The 16,529-nt window shown below is 39.3% G+C and overlaps 1 protein-coding gene across 1 annotated transcript in view; it reads right to left on the minus strand.

The window, feature by feature from the left end:
* The window catches only part of LOC117350409, a 106,431-nt gene that overhangs the window by 75,894 nt on the left and 14,008 nt on the right, over window positions 1-16,529 (minus strand). Inside the window, exons 3-6 of the mRNA XM_033924689.1 lie at window positions 7,223-7,286; window positions 2,714-2,998; window positions 1,639-1,713; window positions 587-699 (exon numbers count right to left, since the gene is read on the minus strand). Coding sequence (XP_033780580.1) covers window positions 587-699; window positions 1,639-1,713; window positions 2,714-2,998; window positions 7,223-7,286 — 537 coding nt within the window. The remainder of the gene's footprint in view (window positions 1-586; window positions 700-1,638; window positions 1,714-2,713; window positions 2,999-7,222; window positions 7,287-16,529) is intronic.

Genomic DNA, 16,529 nt, shown 5'->3' on the forward strand with positions numbered 1-16,529 from the left:
AATCTTCCAATTTATAAGCACTTAACAATAGAAGCTCTGCCTTCAGTAACTTTGCTTCCAAAATTCTTGCTAAATATTAAGAAATGCACATTTCCGATGGACTTTATTAGCAGCTTGTCTTGTAACTTAAATGCTCTCAACAATGGCAGTCGTAAATAAAATAAAATAAATCATAGAGGAAGGAAGAAGAAAAAGCTTAAGAGTGCAAATGAAATGCAATATAACAAAGCTCCTCGCTCTTTCCGTCTTCTCACAGAATTCAGAGAGCCTGTTGAGAAAAAGAAACACGATTACTTTTACTAATAAAACTGAAGTTAAGATGTGTTTTCTTTAGCCATCATTCTAGTTAGTTAGTTAGGTGCCATCAACTCATGTTCGAGCCCTAGTGATTTGATGAATTACACATATAAAAAGAAATTGGTTTTGTGCTACTCCGATAAGGTCCTCCAGCGTCATCCCCATGGTTGACCTCTACTTTCGGGAAATATGAGAAGGAAAACTTTTCTTCTCTATAAAGTACTAATTTGACAATGTTCGCCTTGCTTTTCTACATATGGTTGACGCTGCAGCCTCAGGCCTTACCTCAGAATGCGAAGACCCTCACACTGAGAAGGACATTCAAGGCCAAACTCTTGGCAAAGAGCACCCTCAAACCCAGAACAGTCAGCGATAACATGTTCTCTTTCTCATTGCTCTCAACTGGAATGGAAAGGAGATGAAAGGAGTTTTAAGACTGAGTGTCAGCACCATCTTTCCTCATCTTCTTCATAGGAGTTTAATATTTATTGCCACCTATATTGTAAGGGAGCTATTTAGAAACAGTTCTTCATATTGTCAATGGAAAATATGCCTTTTACTTCACATTACACATTGCCGTTTTGGGTTAAACCAAAGGTTCATCAATCCCAGCAACCTGCCTCTTACCAGCCAGCCCGCACCCTCCAACTCCTCAGTGACCTCACTGTGAACGGGACAGGAGGAATCCCTTCTGCCTCCTATGCCTGCTGAAATTGACAACCACACCTTCCTCCCACCTCGCCCACATACCTTTCAGGTCCCTGATAGTCAACTGGTGCATGGAGCAGGAACAATCTTCCTGACCTCCAGCTCCGTTTGAGGCCATTGGCTGATTGGCGGCTGCGAGTTCTCGAGTGAGAGAGGGGACTCTGGGTGCAGATCCTGGCATGGCAGGGCACTTGAATATTAAGCCCCCATCTTATATTCGAGTCAACCATTTTTCCTCCTTTTTGGGAGGGAAAAATGGAGGTCTGGACTTATATTCGAGCAGTTGCCATTTCAAATGCTGTTTCCCTATCAACTTAGGCACTGGTAGGGCGCCTACTGGCACCTAAATTAAAGCAACATTTATAGAATTTCCCCCCTACTGTTTTGCTTTGACTGCAGGCTGCTCTTTACTGCTCTCGAGAAGCTGCTACCGTAACCCTTTATTTGGCATTGTTGCTCAAAAGCAACATGTGTTTCTAAGGCTCTTATGGGAGATCTGCATCTCCATTGCTCTCGTTCAACATCAAGTTACATAAAGCAGCCGTTTCACCACCTGCCAATTAAAGGGTTAAACAACTGCCTAATTGTGCCTCTTGGTTGGGGCAGCCCTATTTTGTCTTGTGTTTTACTAACCATCGGTATTTATGCTTCTTGATTTGGGCTTGCACGACCAAGTCTTGGGTAGCGATGGAGAAGAAGGTTTGGGACCTGAAACAAAGATGACAGATTTTGTGAAACTAATCAATAAACGTTAACCGATAAAATTCTATGAATTACAGCATAGGTTGTCGTTCTAAGCGTGCGAATGATAACGGTCAGATATCTTTCCTTAAGAATAAGAACATAAGAATTGCCGCTGCTGGGTTAGACCAGTGGTCCATCGTGCCCAGCTTCTGTGGCGGCAGATACTCAGCTTTCCAGGTAGGAGGAACAGGTACTGGGAGGTGCTGAAAGCTGAAATTCTGGCTAGTAATGTAATAAACCAACCCTTTTACTACACCGCGATAGCGTTTTTTAGTACGGGGGGAGGGGGAAGGAATTAGATAATTTGCTTTCCCTATGAATTGGCTACATTTTTTCTAGAATAAGATTAAGGGTATAATGTGTACGTTACATTATATCTAAAATAACATCAGTTTTTGAACATTCAGTAATAAAATGGATTTATTTATTTTTTTAAATTTATATACCGTTTACAACTAAACGGTTTTAGAGAATATACATACAGAATTTTAAGAACATAATAAAAAGGACATACAAGCAAACCTTAAAAATCATAGCTAAAAAGTAATGACTTAACTTCACATAGAAACAAACCTTAAAAATCATAACTAAAAATGAACATTTCTGTACATCATAATCAGTTCTGCCAGGAAAGAAAGCATCAACAAATAACTGTATTTTAAGTAATTTTCTAAACCTACCCCTCTCACAACAAATCCTACCAAATCTGCCCTACCAAAGAGTTCCACATTGTAACTCCTACACAACAACAGGTCTTTTTACCAGTATCGACCAGCCTTGGATTCACAGTCGTCTTCACTAAAGCCAATTTCTCAGAACACAATGATCTTTTAGGAGTATAACTAGATATGTTATTTTTGAAGAATACTGTATGATAAAATAAACTTTAACCTAATCGATAAGTCAGTTTACTAAAGGTTTGTTTTAAAGTGAATTAATCTCAGTGTAAAAACTTAGAACTTACCTGGCTTGATTACACCTCCATAGCTGTTAAATTTTTCTTCTTCATGAGTAACAGTGCATTGTACGTCCTCTTTCATCTTAAAAGTGTGGATCTCGACAGCACTGTATTTCCCACTCGTAGACACCATGGCTTTGGGCTCGCTCTCCACTAGATCTTCACTGGTAGAATTCATGGACATTTTCAACGTCTTAGGATAGAAATCCTTAGCAAGGCAGGCAGCTGTATTGTCATCAGCATCATCTGATGTCAACACAAAGACTGATGGATTAGAAGTTGTCTGGGTTCCTATCAAAATACAAAATGCACTGATATTGTTAGAAACATGATCAATTATCTTTCTTCTCAACCATAGGGTCATTATACTGTTGCCTGTATGAGGGGGTGCTGAAAAGTTCTCAGCCCAACCAAGAAGAGAATGACGTGGATATGGTTCAATCAATGATGTGAATCAATGTCAAAACATAGAATTTCATTTCTGCAAATTGGCACTTAACAAAATAAGATAACAGTCTTTTCAGCTACAGTGGCATAATATAGCTCAGAATTTAGGAAGCTGGTTGGTTTGTCTGAGAACTTTTCAGCACCCCTTTGTACTTTCATTATTTTGAAGGTGATGATTAAACGTGGTTGGATTTGCAGACTCCATATATTGAAATTCCAGGGATAAATTAAAATTTTAAGGACAAAGGAATGACATCCACTCTGTTTACAGGATGGCACTATTTATACCTAGATAGTTATTTATAACTGGAGATGATTTATTATATAAACACACATACAGTATACATATCTACAAAATGGATTTAACCTAAGCAAATTGTCATGAAAACACTCTTCTTTCTTATGCCCACCTGGTTCCACAGTAAGCATAGTACCAGCTCCAAAGATCAACTTTGAGGCTACTCCAACTTGTACTGTGTTCATGGCCGGTACAATCCATATTTCAGTTTGACTCTTCCACTCAAACAAATTATCTATGATTTATAAAATGCCCACAATTCTGAAAGTGATTGCAGAGATCATGTTAAGTGAAATCAGTTAGCTTAACAGGGTTTAAAAAAGGTTTGGATAATTTTCTAAAAGAGAAATCCATAGGCCATTATTGAGACGCTACTTGGAAGCAATAATAATTTGCCATCAGTTCTGGTATGGAATCATACCTGAATTGTTTAAAAGGAAGATGTCAAATTATTTACCATCTAGGTCTCTGCGTTCTGAGAACTCAGCGTTATTAAAAACAAATGCTAATCCAAAATATGCTTAGACCAGTAAAATGGCCTTTTGCTGTGCTGTGCACATGCTAAATTGGTTAGCAAGTCTTAGTAAAAAGACCCCAGAGTGCTCTTCTCTGGACCCTGTCGAGTATCGCCATATCCTTCTTAAGGTGATACTCGAGAGGGTCCAGAGAAGAGCAACAAAAATGATAAAGGGCATGGAAAACCTTTTATATGCTGAGAGGCTGAAGAAGCTGGGGCTCTTTTCCCTGGAAAGCGGAGACTTAGAAGGGATATGATAGAAACTTACAAGATCATGAAGGGTATAGAGAAGGTAGAGAGGGACAGATTCTTCAGACTGGCGGGGGCAACAAAAACTAGAGGGCACTCAAAAAAATTGAAGGGAGATAGGTTCTGAACAAATGCTAGGAAGTTCTTCTTCACTCAGAGGGTGGTGGACACCTGAAACTCGCTTCCAGAGGAGGTGGTTGAGCAGAGTACGATTTTGGGTTTCAAAATGGGATTGGACGAGTTCCTGAAGGGGATTGAGGGGTACAAGTAGAGGGTTACTTTGGAGTAATAGATCACTCACAGGTCATTGACCTGGGGGACCGCTGCGGGAGCGGACTGCTGGGCATGATGGACCTATGGTCTGACTCGGCAGAGGCGATACTTATGGTTCTTGTGTTCAGGAGCAGCGCATTCAGCGCGGTCCCTGCACTAAAAACTGCAATTGCGGTAACAGTAAATGTCTTCCTTCTGTCTGATAGCCCTTTTGCTAGATTCAACCTTGAACATAAGGGGGGTATTTGAATCAATTCAGCCTCTGTTTTTTTTCCCCTTGTGGATACAGTTGGAGGGAGGGCAGGGAAGAGGGTGAAAGATATTCCGCCTTGTCCTGCCGAGATTCACTGTTTGTACACATTTTGCGATTCTCCAACTAACATTTAAATTTAAAGTGGCGTATAGCATGAAAAGTAAACAACAATTGTTTGTTTCCCATGACTTGATTTCGTTCACTTTAACACCTGTTCCAAGACAGATTTTTTTTTTTTTAGGTCTTCTCACTGCGTTCTCTCCTTGATGTGGCCCAAACTGCAAAACCAGAAAATAACGGCAGTATAGTAAAGCAGATACTTCAGACCTAATTAAAGAATCCATCACCAAGCTTTAGCAACCCTAAAAAAAGCCCTCATTAGAGTATTTTGTCCTTAGAGCGCAATAGTTTTTATAGATATTAAAGGAGGATTGTCACAAAATTGGAGAAACCCCCAACCATAACCATAACAAACTTAGCAATAAACTCAATTACATACCCCATTCAACCCACCCTAAGACTTCTGGGAGTGATGATAGACAGAGGCTGTACCATGCAACCACAAATCAACAAAACAATACAGAAATCATTCGCGGTCATGCAAAACTTAAGGCAAATCCGAAAATTCTTTGGCAGAAAACAATTCCAGCTCATGGTCAAATCCCTAGTCCTAGGACTTCTAGACTACTGCAATATCCTCTAACTCCCCTGCCCTGCAGTCATGTTAAAACAACTACAAGTAGTACAAAACACAGCCCTGAGACTGATCTATTCGCTGAAGAAATATGACCACACCATCCCCGCATACCTCGACTCATACTGGCTCCCAATACAAGCAAGAATATGATTCAAATTTTACTGTCTACTATTTAAAGCCATGAATGGAGACAGCCTAGACTATTTGAACAACTGCCTTATCCGAACTACCACAACCAGGCAAAGGAGAACCCAGATACCATTCCCCCCCCCCCAATCAGAGGTGTCAAACACAAAATAATGTATGATAGCCTACTGGCCATGCAGGCAGTGAAACTTGACCATCAACTATCCAATCTACTGATCACGACACCAGATTACAAAACTTTCGGAAAAGAAATAAAAACCCTGCTATTCAAGAAATCCAGCAAGACAAACTAACACCGCAGGAAGCATTTCAATCTCCCGAAGTAACTCGCTCAACTCTGTAACTCTTCTGGAAATGTCCAGATAACCTCTTATATAATCCGCCTTGAACTGCAAAGTAATGGCAGAATAAAAGTCACTAATATAAGTATAAGGAGGCCCTAAGCAATCCATAAAGCCTAAAAAACTTTGTTTTGCTCTTATTACTGTTCCTCTGGGAATAATTTTTTTTTGTTTAAGTATGAGAGGAAAAACCTGTTAGATATACAAGAACAAAGAGTCAGACTGTCACTCACCGGGATTCACGATTAATGTTGTCCCTTTCCCAAACCTTAGAGACCGTACTCTCAAGTCTGCTCCATCACAACATGAAGGCCTATAACCTAAACTAGGGCAGTTTTGCCGTTTCAGACAACTTCTGCTCTGTGGAGATTTACGGCCACAGGTTGTGCTACCAATTAGCACGGATAAAGGTGATTTGTTTTAGCCCAAGTCCTTTGTTATGCGATGTGTCAGAAGTTACTCATAACCTTGGAACAACAGTCAGTGTAGTACCTCTTCCAAATATCAGTACATTGCTCTCCCACCAATGTGCTACATTTTCTTACTCTTAACAAGAAACCCAAAGGATTCCACCCACAAGTCAAATGCACCTGCACAACAAACGCTAAAGCCTAATGCAAACCATCCTATGTGCCTAGAAACCTATTTTTTTGTTTCTTTTCTGCTTGTGAAATAATGAAAGTACCTAAGGATGCCACACCATGCCTCTGTACAGTTAAATAAAATATGTGTTTTTTGGGGTTTTTTAAAATTATTTTTATTAAATTTTCAATATAAATACATACAATTTCAACAATATAATATCAAATAAAAATAATTAACTAATTAATTAAATAACAACTAATTCCATCTATACATCTTCCCATTTCCATGTGTTTTAATGAATTCATTGTGTTGTTTGTGATTTTGCAAATACATGTATTGAAAGTTCATTTCAAGCATGAAGCAAAAGAAAAGTAACTTGACTGGCTGAATTACTTTTCTTCTGCAAAATGCTTTGAATGACCCCCAATATGTGCCCATTGACATCTGACCATAACCAGCTATTTGATGGCTCAATAATCCATGAGAAGGAAAAGGCCCTTTAGTGATGTCGGGATTCTGCTCAACATTAATAATGTGGGTTGTTCCCGTACAGGTCTAATGTGGACCCTTGAATTCAGAAAAACAGAACTTTCCTGACCCAGGTCATCGCTTAGTAGAACATACAGGTACAGGTATTCCATTGATGGTGATATTGGACAAAAGGAGACAACCTCTGGCAGAGAAACTTAAAGAAATAGTTTTACTTACGAGGTTCCACTATGAGTCTGGTGCCTTTCCCAAAGGTCAGGGCTCTGGTATAGGTGGATCCCACAGCCACCATGCCTGACTGCTTTACACAAAGTCTCCTCTTATTAGACAATGCATTTTTAAACAGACTGGTCTATATTCGCAAATAGCCCAGACATCCTTACAGTGGTCTCTGTTATCAATTAATCACCTAAGAACTATTCCCGATGAACTATCCCTGTTATATAAATTGTGGAACTCTGTGCACAAGTACCATCTAGATTTTCAAAATTATTAATCTGTGGATATAGACTTATGTGAATGAGCTTTATTTAAAAAAAAAAAAAAATATATATATATATATGGATGGGTTTAACAACATTTTTCCCATTTATACTGTTATATTGTAAATTTTAGTAAATTCAAATATTTATTCTATATACAGAAATTCTAACTATATAAATTCCATTCTGTACTCGGTTATTCATACATATAATATCTGTTAAAAAACAGAAAACATGAAAAACAACAAAAAAGTTATGCCAATGTTGCCAAGAAGAATTGTAAAGAATGTCATGACTCTGTTCCCGCCTCCCCAAAAGCAATATGGGATATCAGCCACTGTGTTAACAATTAAGATTGTTCCTTATATGCTTACAAACTTGATAAAAATGTGTGAACTTACAAAAGAGATATTGGTCTTATTAACATTTTATCTCTTCTTATCCTCATGTCTATCAAAGAATTAGGCCCAATCATTTGGACGGTTCACTTAGACGTGGCTGGGCTCACAAAAGGTCCCGTGGGTCTAAAAATACAGTGCTAAAAATGAAAACACACTTACCAGGTTCAACAGTCAGCTGTGTTCCTGTCCCAAACACCAGAGGATCTAGCACTACCTTAACAAGCCAAACAAAAAACCCTTCATCTCCCTCAGCTCCTCTTCCCCACCGCGAGTTTTCACACTTTTGATCTGGTCTGGGCTGACTTCTGCAAAGAGCAACTGCTGTGCAAACGTTTTAACAAAAACATCCTCCCCCCCCCCCTTGGCTGTCTGAGCTCCAAAAGAAAATTCTTCCCTCACACTCACTCAGAGCCTACCTAGGGGCCTTGAAATCTGAAATCCTGCCAGATGGCTGTACTGTACTATGCTAGACTGTAGGCCTATGGAGGATAGGGAAATACGCAGTATCCAACTGATGTTAACCAAAAGATGGTATGTGGCTGTTTGGTAGAGGATAGGCTGGGGAGAGCTTCAGTGGCTGGGAGGGTGTAGATGGACTGGAGTGAGCTTTGATGGAGAGTTCAGTAGTTGGAGCCTAAGAACAGTACCAGGCTGAGCTTTGGATTCTTGTTCCAGAAATAGCTAAGAACAAGAAGGGGGAAAAAAAAAAACCCAAAATTTTTTAGATTGAATCAGGTTGGGCAGATTGGATGGACCCTTCGGGTCTTTATCTCCCATCATCTACTATGTGGGATCAAAGGAAACAATCCAACGGTACTAAAGGGAGATTGAGGATCTCAGAAACCGGTTCCAAGTTTCAATCATTGATCCTCTAAACCTTGTAATGCTGCTCGTGCAGGGAAAATGAGAAAGGTACGAGGGGGGGGGGGGGTGGTGGTCAGGAAAGAGTGGTGGCAGAGAGGAAGATGGGTGCCAGTGCCCTTACCAAGACCACGCTCGAGGCAGACCACCCCGCTGCTCCCCCTTACTATGCCACTGACTAATCTCAACAATTATGATCATCACACAAACATCCTATAGAACTCCTGGTTAAAATATGTGCTAATGAGTCTTTGAGTTACTATGATTGCACAACAAAGGGCTTTCTTGTCAGCAAGGGTTGTAGGCAATTCAACACCATGTATTCAGTGAGCTCTGCAGATTTATTCCATGTGGATATTAACCCCCCCTCCTTTTACAAAACCATAGTGTGGCTTTTAGCGCCAGTTGCATCGGTAACAGTTCCGATGCTCATAGGAATTCTGAGTGTCAGAGCTGTTACCATCACAGCTGGCGCTAAAAAATACACTACAGTTTTGTAAAAAGGGGGGATGGTAAATGAGAGCCCTGAGATGCATTTAATCCAGTTCTGGAGTTCATCCCATCTCAGAAAAACTTTAAAATTCTCTCTAAACAGAAAAAGGAAATTCCTTCTGAGTCAGGATTAGAGGAATTTGCCCCCCCCCCCCAAGAATTTGATAGGAAGATGGGAAGATAGAACTCAATGGGAAACTCAATGGGAAACCAAGGTGGCAAGGGGGCCCCTTCTGGTGACTCAGACAGGCCGTGACCTGTTCGGGCCGCCGCGGGAGCGGACTGCCGGGCAGGATGGACCTATGGTCTGACCCGGCGGAGGCACTGCTTATGTTCTTATGTTCTTATGATCTTACTGGCTTCTTGGAAGACTCACAAGACATTATTTTGGCTAGAGCTACGTTATTGATAAAATGTTCCAATGAGTCTGACAAAACGCTGATTCTAAAAACTTATTTTCAAAATAAAAATAAGAAGTTCTGTGAGGACAACGCTCTTGTTTTTCCGGATGTTGCTAAGGCAACTCAGTTTAAAAGAAAGGTGTTTCTGACATTGAAACCTCATGTCTTGGCAATTGAAACATCTTTTTATTGAAAGTTTCCATGTAAATGTTTACTTAAATATCAGGAAAAAGAATATGGGGCTCATAATCGAAAGAGAAAAATGTCAAAAACTGGCCTAAGTCGGCACTTGGACGATCATCAGTCAAAAATGTCCAAGTGCCAATAATAAAACCGGGTTTTGGATGTATTTAAAAATGACCTAGGCCTTCACAGTGCCGCTGAATGACCATAGCTAAACGGGGCGTTTCAGGAGGAGTGTCGAGGGCGGGATTTGGGCGGGACGTGGGCAGGCTTAGACTTAGTTGTACTGCATGTATAACCGAAAGTTATACAGCACAGCATAGAAGGAACTTGGACGTTGTGACTTAGATCATTTAAAACATGGTGTAAGCCACAAAAACCCACCTAAAGTCACCAGATAAGCACTGCAGACACAAATTACAGCCCCCCCCACTCACTACCCCAGTGATCACCGCCCCCCCAACCCCATAAAAGTCATAATCACACCTATAAAATTCAGCCTCCAGACCATCATCACCTGGCAGCCTGGCATAGGAAAGCCTAGTCAACCTGCACAGAGGCGGCTTAAGTCATCTTGGGGGTGGGTTAGGGACCCATGGAGAGGAGGACCCATACCCATAAGCCACTGTAATCACTGCTTTGCTGGTTAAACATGTGCACTCCCCTAAAACCCCACAAAACCCTTTTGTACTGCCCTATAAGTGGCTTCTGCAGTCATAAGGGCTATTGGGGTGGTAGATAGGTGGGTCTAGGAGATTTTGGAGGTGGTTTGAGGGTCTCACCATTATCTATAAGGGAGCTGTAGTGAGATGAAGACATGGCACCCTTTTTGTGAAGTTCACAGCAGTGCCCTGTAAGGTACCCCACTATTTAGGTGCCATGTCTGGTTGTCCAGTCCATCACTTTATAGACTCCTCCCACATCCAAAAGGTCTGTTTCTAGGCATTTTTGCCTTGGACGAAAAGTTGGTAATGTGGTATAAAGATGGACGATTTAGCAGCTTGGACGATCAGATCGGCAGGACGTATAGTTAGACGATTTTTCAAACGGAAAATAATTTGGACATATTTTTCGAAAATGTGTCCTAAGCTGTTTTTTACTTTGTACGACTTGCGATTTGGATGAAAACGGACTTAGACGTTCCTTTCGATTATGCCCCTCTACGTGTTTGGGGACCCTTTACAATTAGAGCAATTTCTATTAGCTCAAGAATCTCATAAGACATAAACTGATAATTGCTGCCTTTTGGAGTTAGTAAAAATGATACCAGTTTGATTAGAGGATTTAAAATTTTTTCTTATTTACTTATCGGATTTAATTTATTATCCGTAATCTTTTCCTTTGTGAAAACAATTCCTTTGGTTTAAATGATAGTCTCCCTAAATGTGGGCTCGATGGAAATTGATTGGTTGTTTAAACTGTTCTTATTTGTATATTTCTTTGTGGTATTCCATTCTTGTATTCTGTATAAATAATTTTTTGTGAAAATTTCAATAAAAAAAATTGTCTCTGAACTGAATTTTTATCTTAGTAGCTTCACTTTTTCACTTCTCATCTATTTCCTATTCCTTAATGGAATCTTAATTACACTAATAGGGGTGTTTAGACATTTTTACAAAAAGCTATGCAATATTTGCAATGTTACCAGCCGGGGGGTTCCCCCCCCCCCCCCGTGGAGAACTACATTTAATAGAAATAGTGGATAAAAAGCCTCTAAAAACCCATTTTACCATAATTTGTGGTTTTTCAAAATTGAATATACAGTATATCAAAATAAATTGAATTTGTCCCAATGATTCCTACATAGATTCCTGTAGTACCAGACAATGGCTGGGCAAACATCACGTCTTGCTCCTCTGTAATCGTATCCACCTCTTCTTCTCACCAAACCAACTTCCCATCTGTCATTATGTTCATTTCTTTTATTTACCCCCTCCATTACAAAGCCACACTAGTGTTTTTAGCGCCGGCTGCCACGGTAACAGTTCCAACGCTCATAGAACTCCTATGAGCGTCTGAACTGTTGCCACCATGGCTGGCACTAAAAACGCTAGCGCAGCTTTATAAAGGAGGGGGTTATTTATCAGATTTAATATGCCATCTTATGTAGACTAGGCAACCAAAACAGTTTACAAAAATTAATACAACCTACGATCTCTTGTCTCTCTAAGTGACGCACATTCTTTACTCCTGAATGACCTAGTTGTTTTGTGTTGTCTTTTAAAATATCTTTCATTCAGATACAATTCAATTGGAGCTTTTGATTAAAATGGAAAATATACGATTTTCAAACAGCCCAAATGAAATCTGGTCTTCTCTCTCCACCTGTCTCCAGTTTCCAAAGAAAATAGGGATGACTATACTTACCAAATTCAACAGTTAGTTTTGTCCCTGCTCTGAAATACAGAGGGATAGTCTGCAAACACTGCCAAAAAAGTCTTTGCAAAAACTGGTCTGCTAATAATAATAATAATAATAACTTTATTTTTCTATACTGCCATAATCTTGCAACTTCTAGGCGGTTCACAATGAAAATAAGCTGTACAATCAGCGAATTACAGAGTATAAATAGATATGAGAACATTAAGCGGTCAGTGAATTAAAAAGTACAAAATGGTTAGGAGAAAAATGTACATAGGTTATTGAAAAAATTAACTTATTTTCATATTACATTGAAAAACATCAGGCACCAGCGGGAAGCTGGGTACAATTGTGAGGAGGACATAATGGCAGATAGAGAATATAGGGTTCCTATTGAGAGGAAAGAAGGAATTCGGGTGAGGTGAGGTAGCTTTGATCGTTGAGGGAAAATTCTGGCTAGGACATAAATTTCTTAAATAAGACGGTTTTTAATTCTTTCCGAAAGACACTGTAGGTCAGTCTAGCGACATCAATGAGGTAGCCTAGCCAAGTTTGCTGTCTACCAGCTTGGAACTTGAATGTTCTGTCTAGGAAGGTTCGATATCTCCAGCCTATGATTTTCGGGTATGTAAAGAGGTTGCGGTTTCTTGTAGACCTAGTAGAGGAGTAGAATTCGAAGTGAGGTAGAAGGTAGTTGATGGCCATTCCCCAGATTAATTTGTATCAGTAGCAGGAGAATTTGAATAAAATTTGTGCCTCAATTGGTAATCAATGCAACAGTTTGTAGAAGGGACTAACGTGATCACTTTTCTTTAGTCCGAATAGTAAGCGGACGGCCGTGTTTTGAACTATTCTCAATTTTATCATGTTTTTTTTAGGTATCCCCAAGTAAATAATGTTACAGTAATCCAGGGTGGGTAGAATCAATGACTGTACCAGTAATCTGAAGGATAGAGGGTCAAAATATTTTTTTATGGTTTTCAGTTTCCAGAGAGTGAAGAAGCATTTTTATTGTCACCAAATTTATGTCAAGTCAAGTGGGTATCTAAGGTGACTCCTAGTATTCTTATAGTTTGTAGTATTGGGTGGTCGTGACCATTTACATGTATTGTAGTTGTAGTGATTTTTTCCTTTGGGTTTGCCAGGAAAATTTTTGTCTTTTCTGAGTTTAGTTTCAATTTAAAATTTATAGTCCATTGTTCGATTTCGGTCTTGATGTATGAGATGTGTTTTGAGTTGGCAGTGGTCACTTTTGTAATTGGAATTAGTATAGAGATGTCATCTGCGTATATATAGTATGTTAGGTTTAACTTTTGAAGTAGGTGACCTAGAGAGGAGATGTATATGTTGAACAAGGTGGGAGATAGGGGGGAACCTTGAGGGACTCCCAAAGGGCTTTTCCAAGGTTTAGAGTAATTCCCATCATGGACCACTTGATAATGTCGTTTGGTTAGGAATCCTTGGAACCAGGTCCACACTCTTCCTGATAGCCCCATTTCATCTAGGCACGTAAGCATTATTTCGTTGTCCACTAAGTCGAAAGCGCTACTAAAGTCTAATTGTAGGATCAGGGTGCTGGTACCTTGACTGAAGAGGTCATATAGGTGATTGAGGAGAGAGCCTATGAATTGTAAAATAAGTCCCCCCCCCCATCTGTTTGAATAAAGTCCCGAATTGTATGAATGATCATAACCATCAAGCCAAAGAGATAAAATTCTGTATTTCCCTAATTGTTGCCCGAGCACAAATCCACTTGAACTTTTCAGTACAAATAGATATTTAACTCCCTCCTTTACAAAGCCGCGCTAGCATTTTTATTTAAAAAAATTTCTATTCCGCCTATCAACTAGGCGGATTACAAATGAACGTACATAAAATGAAACCTACAAAAAATACAAATTCAACTAAAAACATACTAAAAAATAAATTCAATAAATAAGAAGATCCTAGGAAAAGTACATTAAAGCAGAAATTCCTTATTCATAGAAGGCTTTTACAAATAAGTGGGTTTTCAATAGTTGAAAGCCCACTTATTTGTAAAATAGTTTTTTGAATGACACAAAGTTAGAACATAATCTTACCGGCCATGGCAGTTACAGCTCCGATGCTCATAGGTTTGTAAAGGAGGGGGTAAGAAAGCAATCACAACATTAAATGACCCAAAAATAACTATCAGTTTCTATTGTTATTGAATGATCCCCACATGCACATGCTTTCACTTCATTGTTATTTGTTATGATCTTCCGATATCTGTCGATGATGAATTGGAAAGGCTGTAAACCTCTTTCATTCTGAGGTCCCTTAACAACAAATCTTGAACCTTTGAGTTCTGTTCAAATGTTTATTTATTCCTATTTAACCTCAACTTCTCTCTCATTTCTGAATTCATATTTTTATTAATTCTCTGTTCTCAAAAGAAACCCACAGCAAGGGGTTTAGGCAATTCTACACCAAGGATTGAGAAAACCATGCAGATTTGGTCCACATTGATATCAAATGACAGCCCTAAAATGCATTTAATCTAGTCCAATTCATCCTATAAAGGCATTTTCTCTCCGTGTACCAGATACAAAAACGTAAATGATGTCTTTTCAAAGGCAGCTAAATTTTGACTCTCTCTACAAATAGGCTGAAATAATACTTACCCGGTGCTATATTTACTCAAACATAGAAGCATAGAATAATGAAGGTGGATAAAGACCATTTGGCGTATCTAGTCTGTCCAACCATGCCATCCACTATCTTCTTCTCTCCCATAGAGATCCAATGTACTTGTCTAAAGCTGTCTTAAATTCAGATATACTCTTCATCTCCACCACCTCCACCGGGAGGCTGTTCCAAGCATTCACCACCCTTTCCGTGAAGTATTTTCTGAGGCTACTTCTGAATCTATCCACTTTCAGCTTCATCCTATTTCCCCTCATTCCAGAGATTCCTCTGTTCCCCCTGATTGTCATATAATGCCAGGAATGGCCCAATATTAATCACAGCCCAGCTAGTTATCGCTTTTTCATAAATTACATTGATATTAGTTCCCAGCTATTAGGAAGTGAATCCTGGACAAGCATCTGGTTAGAGCCCTGGAGAAGCATTCGAGTGGAAAATAGCTCCAAGAAAGTGCTCAAAAAGTTAGAGAATATATTTTACTTACTTGGCTCAACGGTGAGATTTGTTCCTTTACCAAAGATCAGTTTTTCTGTTACCACAGTGTTGAATTCCTAACTAAAAATGTATTCAGAAGTATGCCGGTCACCAACACCCTCCACAGTTTGACCTTAGTACTTCCATCCAAACATTAGGATATGAAATGAATTTGTGAACTAAATTTAGGTAAGCTGGATCTCCAGTAGCCATTTTACATGAAGTTAGTTGTCTCATCAGTGCAACTTGATCATCAAGTTTGCCTCTATCTAACTTTCTTCCAAATTTCCCAAAAAAGAAAATAACTGGTATCCTATTTCTCCAGCCATAGGCACAAGCCTCACCATGGTACAAAGGGTGGTTGTTGGAATGAATCTGCTATAGAATTTGCAGGTTTTTGCACAGGTCCTTGGTGCGTTTGTATCACTGTGGGTATCCCAAACACAATGATACATCCCCGTACAAAAAGAGAAAAGCCTACAAACTGTGTACAAGCACAGTACACCTGAAACTAGGGCAGCTCACCACACGCTATATCCATATCCTGTTCATTACTGTAAATTGAGTTCTGAGAACCACCCAGCTTCCTGTAAGAAAACTTTAATGTTTGAAAAAGTCCTGGCAAGCTCCTTCTCATTGGAGTATTTCATGCTAAAATATTTTAGGACTAGTTTACTAAGGTTTTTATCCCATGGACACAGAGGCCCTCATTCTACAAATAGCGTCTAAGTCCAAGGCACCGTTTGCCCTGAATTCCAGTCAACCTCTAGGTACTGTTTATACTGTAGAATTGTGCCTAGGGATGCCTAAGCATTCCTAGGTGCTGGTAGGTGTTGAATCCTTAGAGTGAACTGCCATTTAGGAACTGACATTCATAGGAATTTCTATGAGCGACAAAGCTTTTACTGGAGTAGTCTGCAATTTAAAAAAAAAACATATTCAGCTTGATAAAAGGGGACAAATATGTCTTTATATCAATGTATCATTGCTGAGTGTGAAAACATAAAAGTTATAGCTTTAATACCAATAAATTTGTTCCATTATGCAAAAATAATAGCACATTTTAAGAAAAACAGAACTTTATGTAAAGTGGCTTTGAGGGACCACAGGATGGGCTTTAAAAAGTTTTTAAAAATTATTTTCTAATCAAACACAATCGAATTCATGCTATTTCTCATACCCTCCATTTTTAAGGAACTAAACG

The sequence above is a fragment of the Geotrypetes seraphini genome, chromosome 16 (assembly GCF_902459505.1).
Source record: "Geotrypetes seraphini chromosome 16, aGeoSer1.1, whole genome shotgun sequence".
Classification (NCBI taxonomy): domain Eukaryota; kingdom Metazoa; phylum Chordata; class Amphibia; order Gymnophiona; family Dermophiidae; genus Geotrypetes; species Geotrypetes seraphini.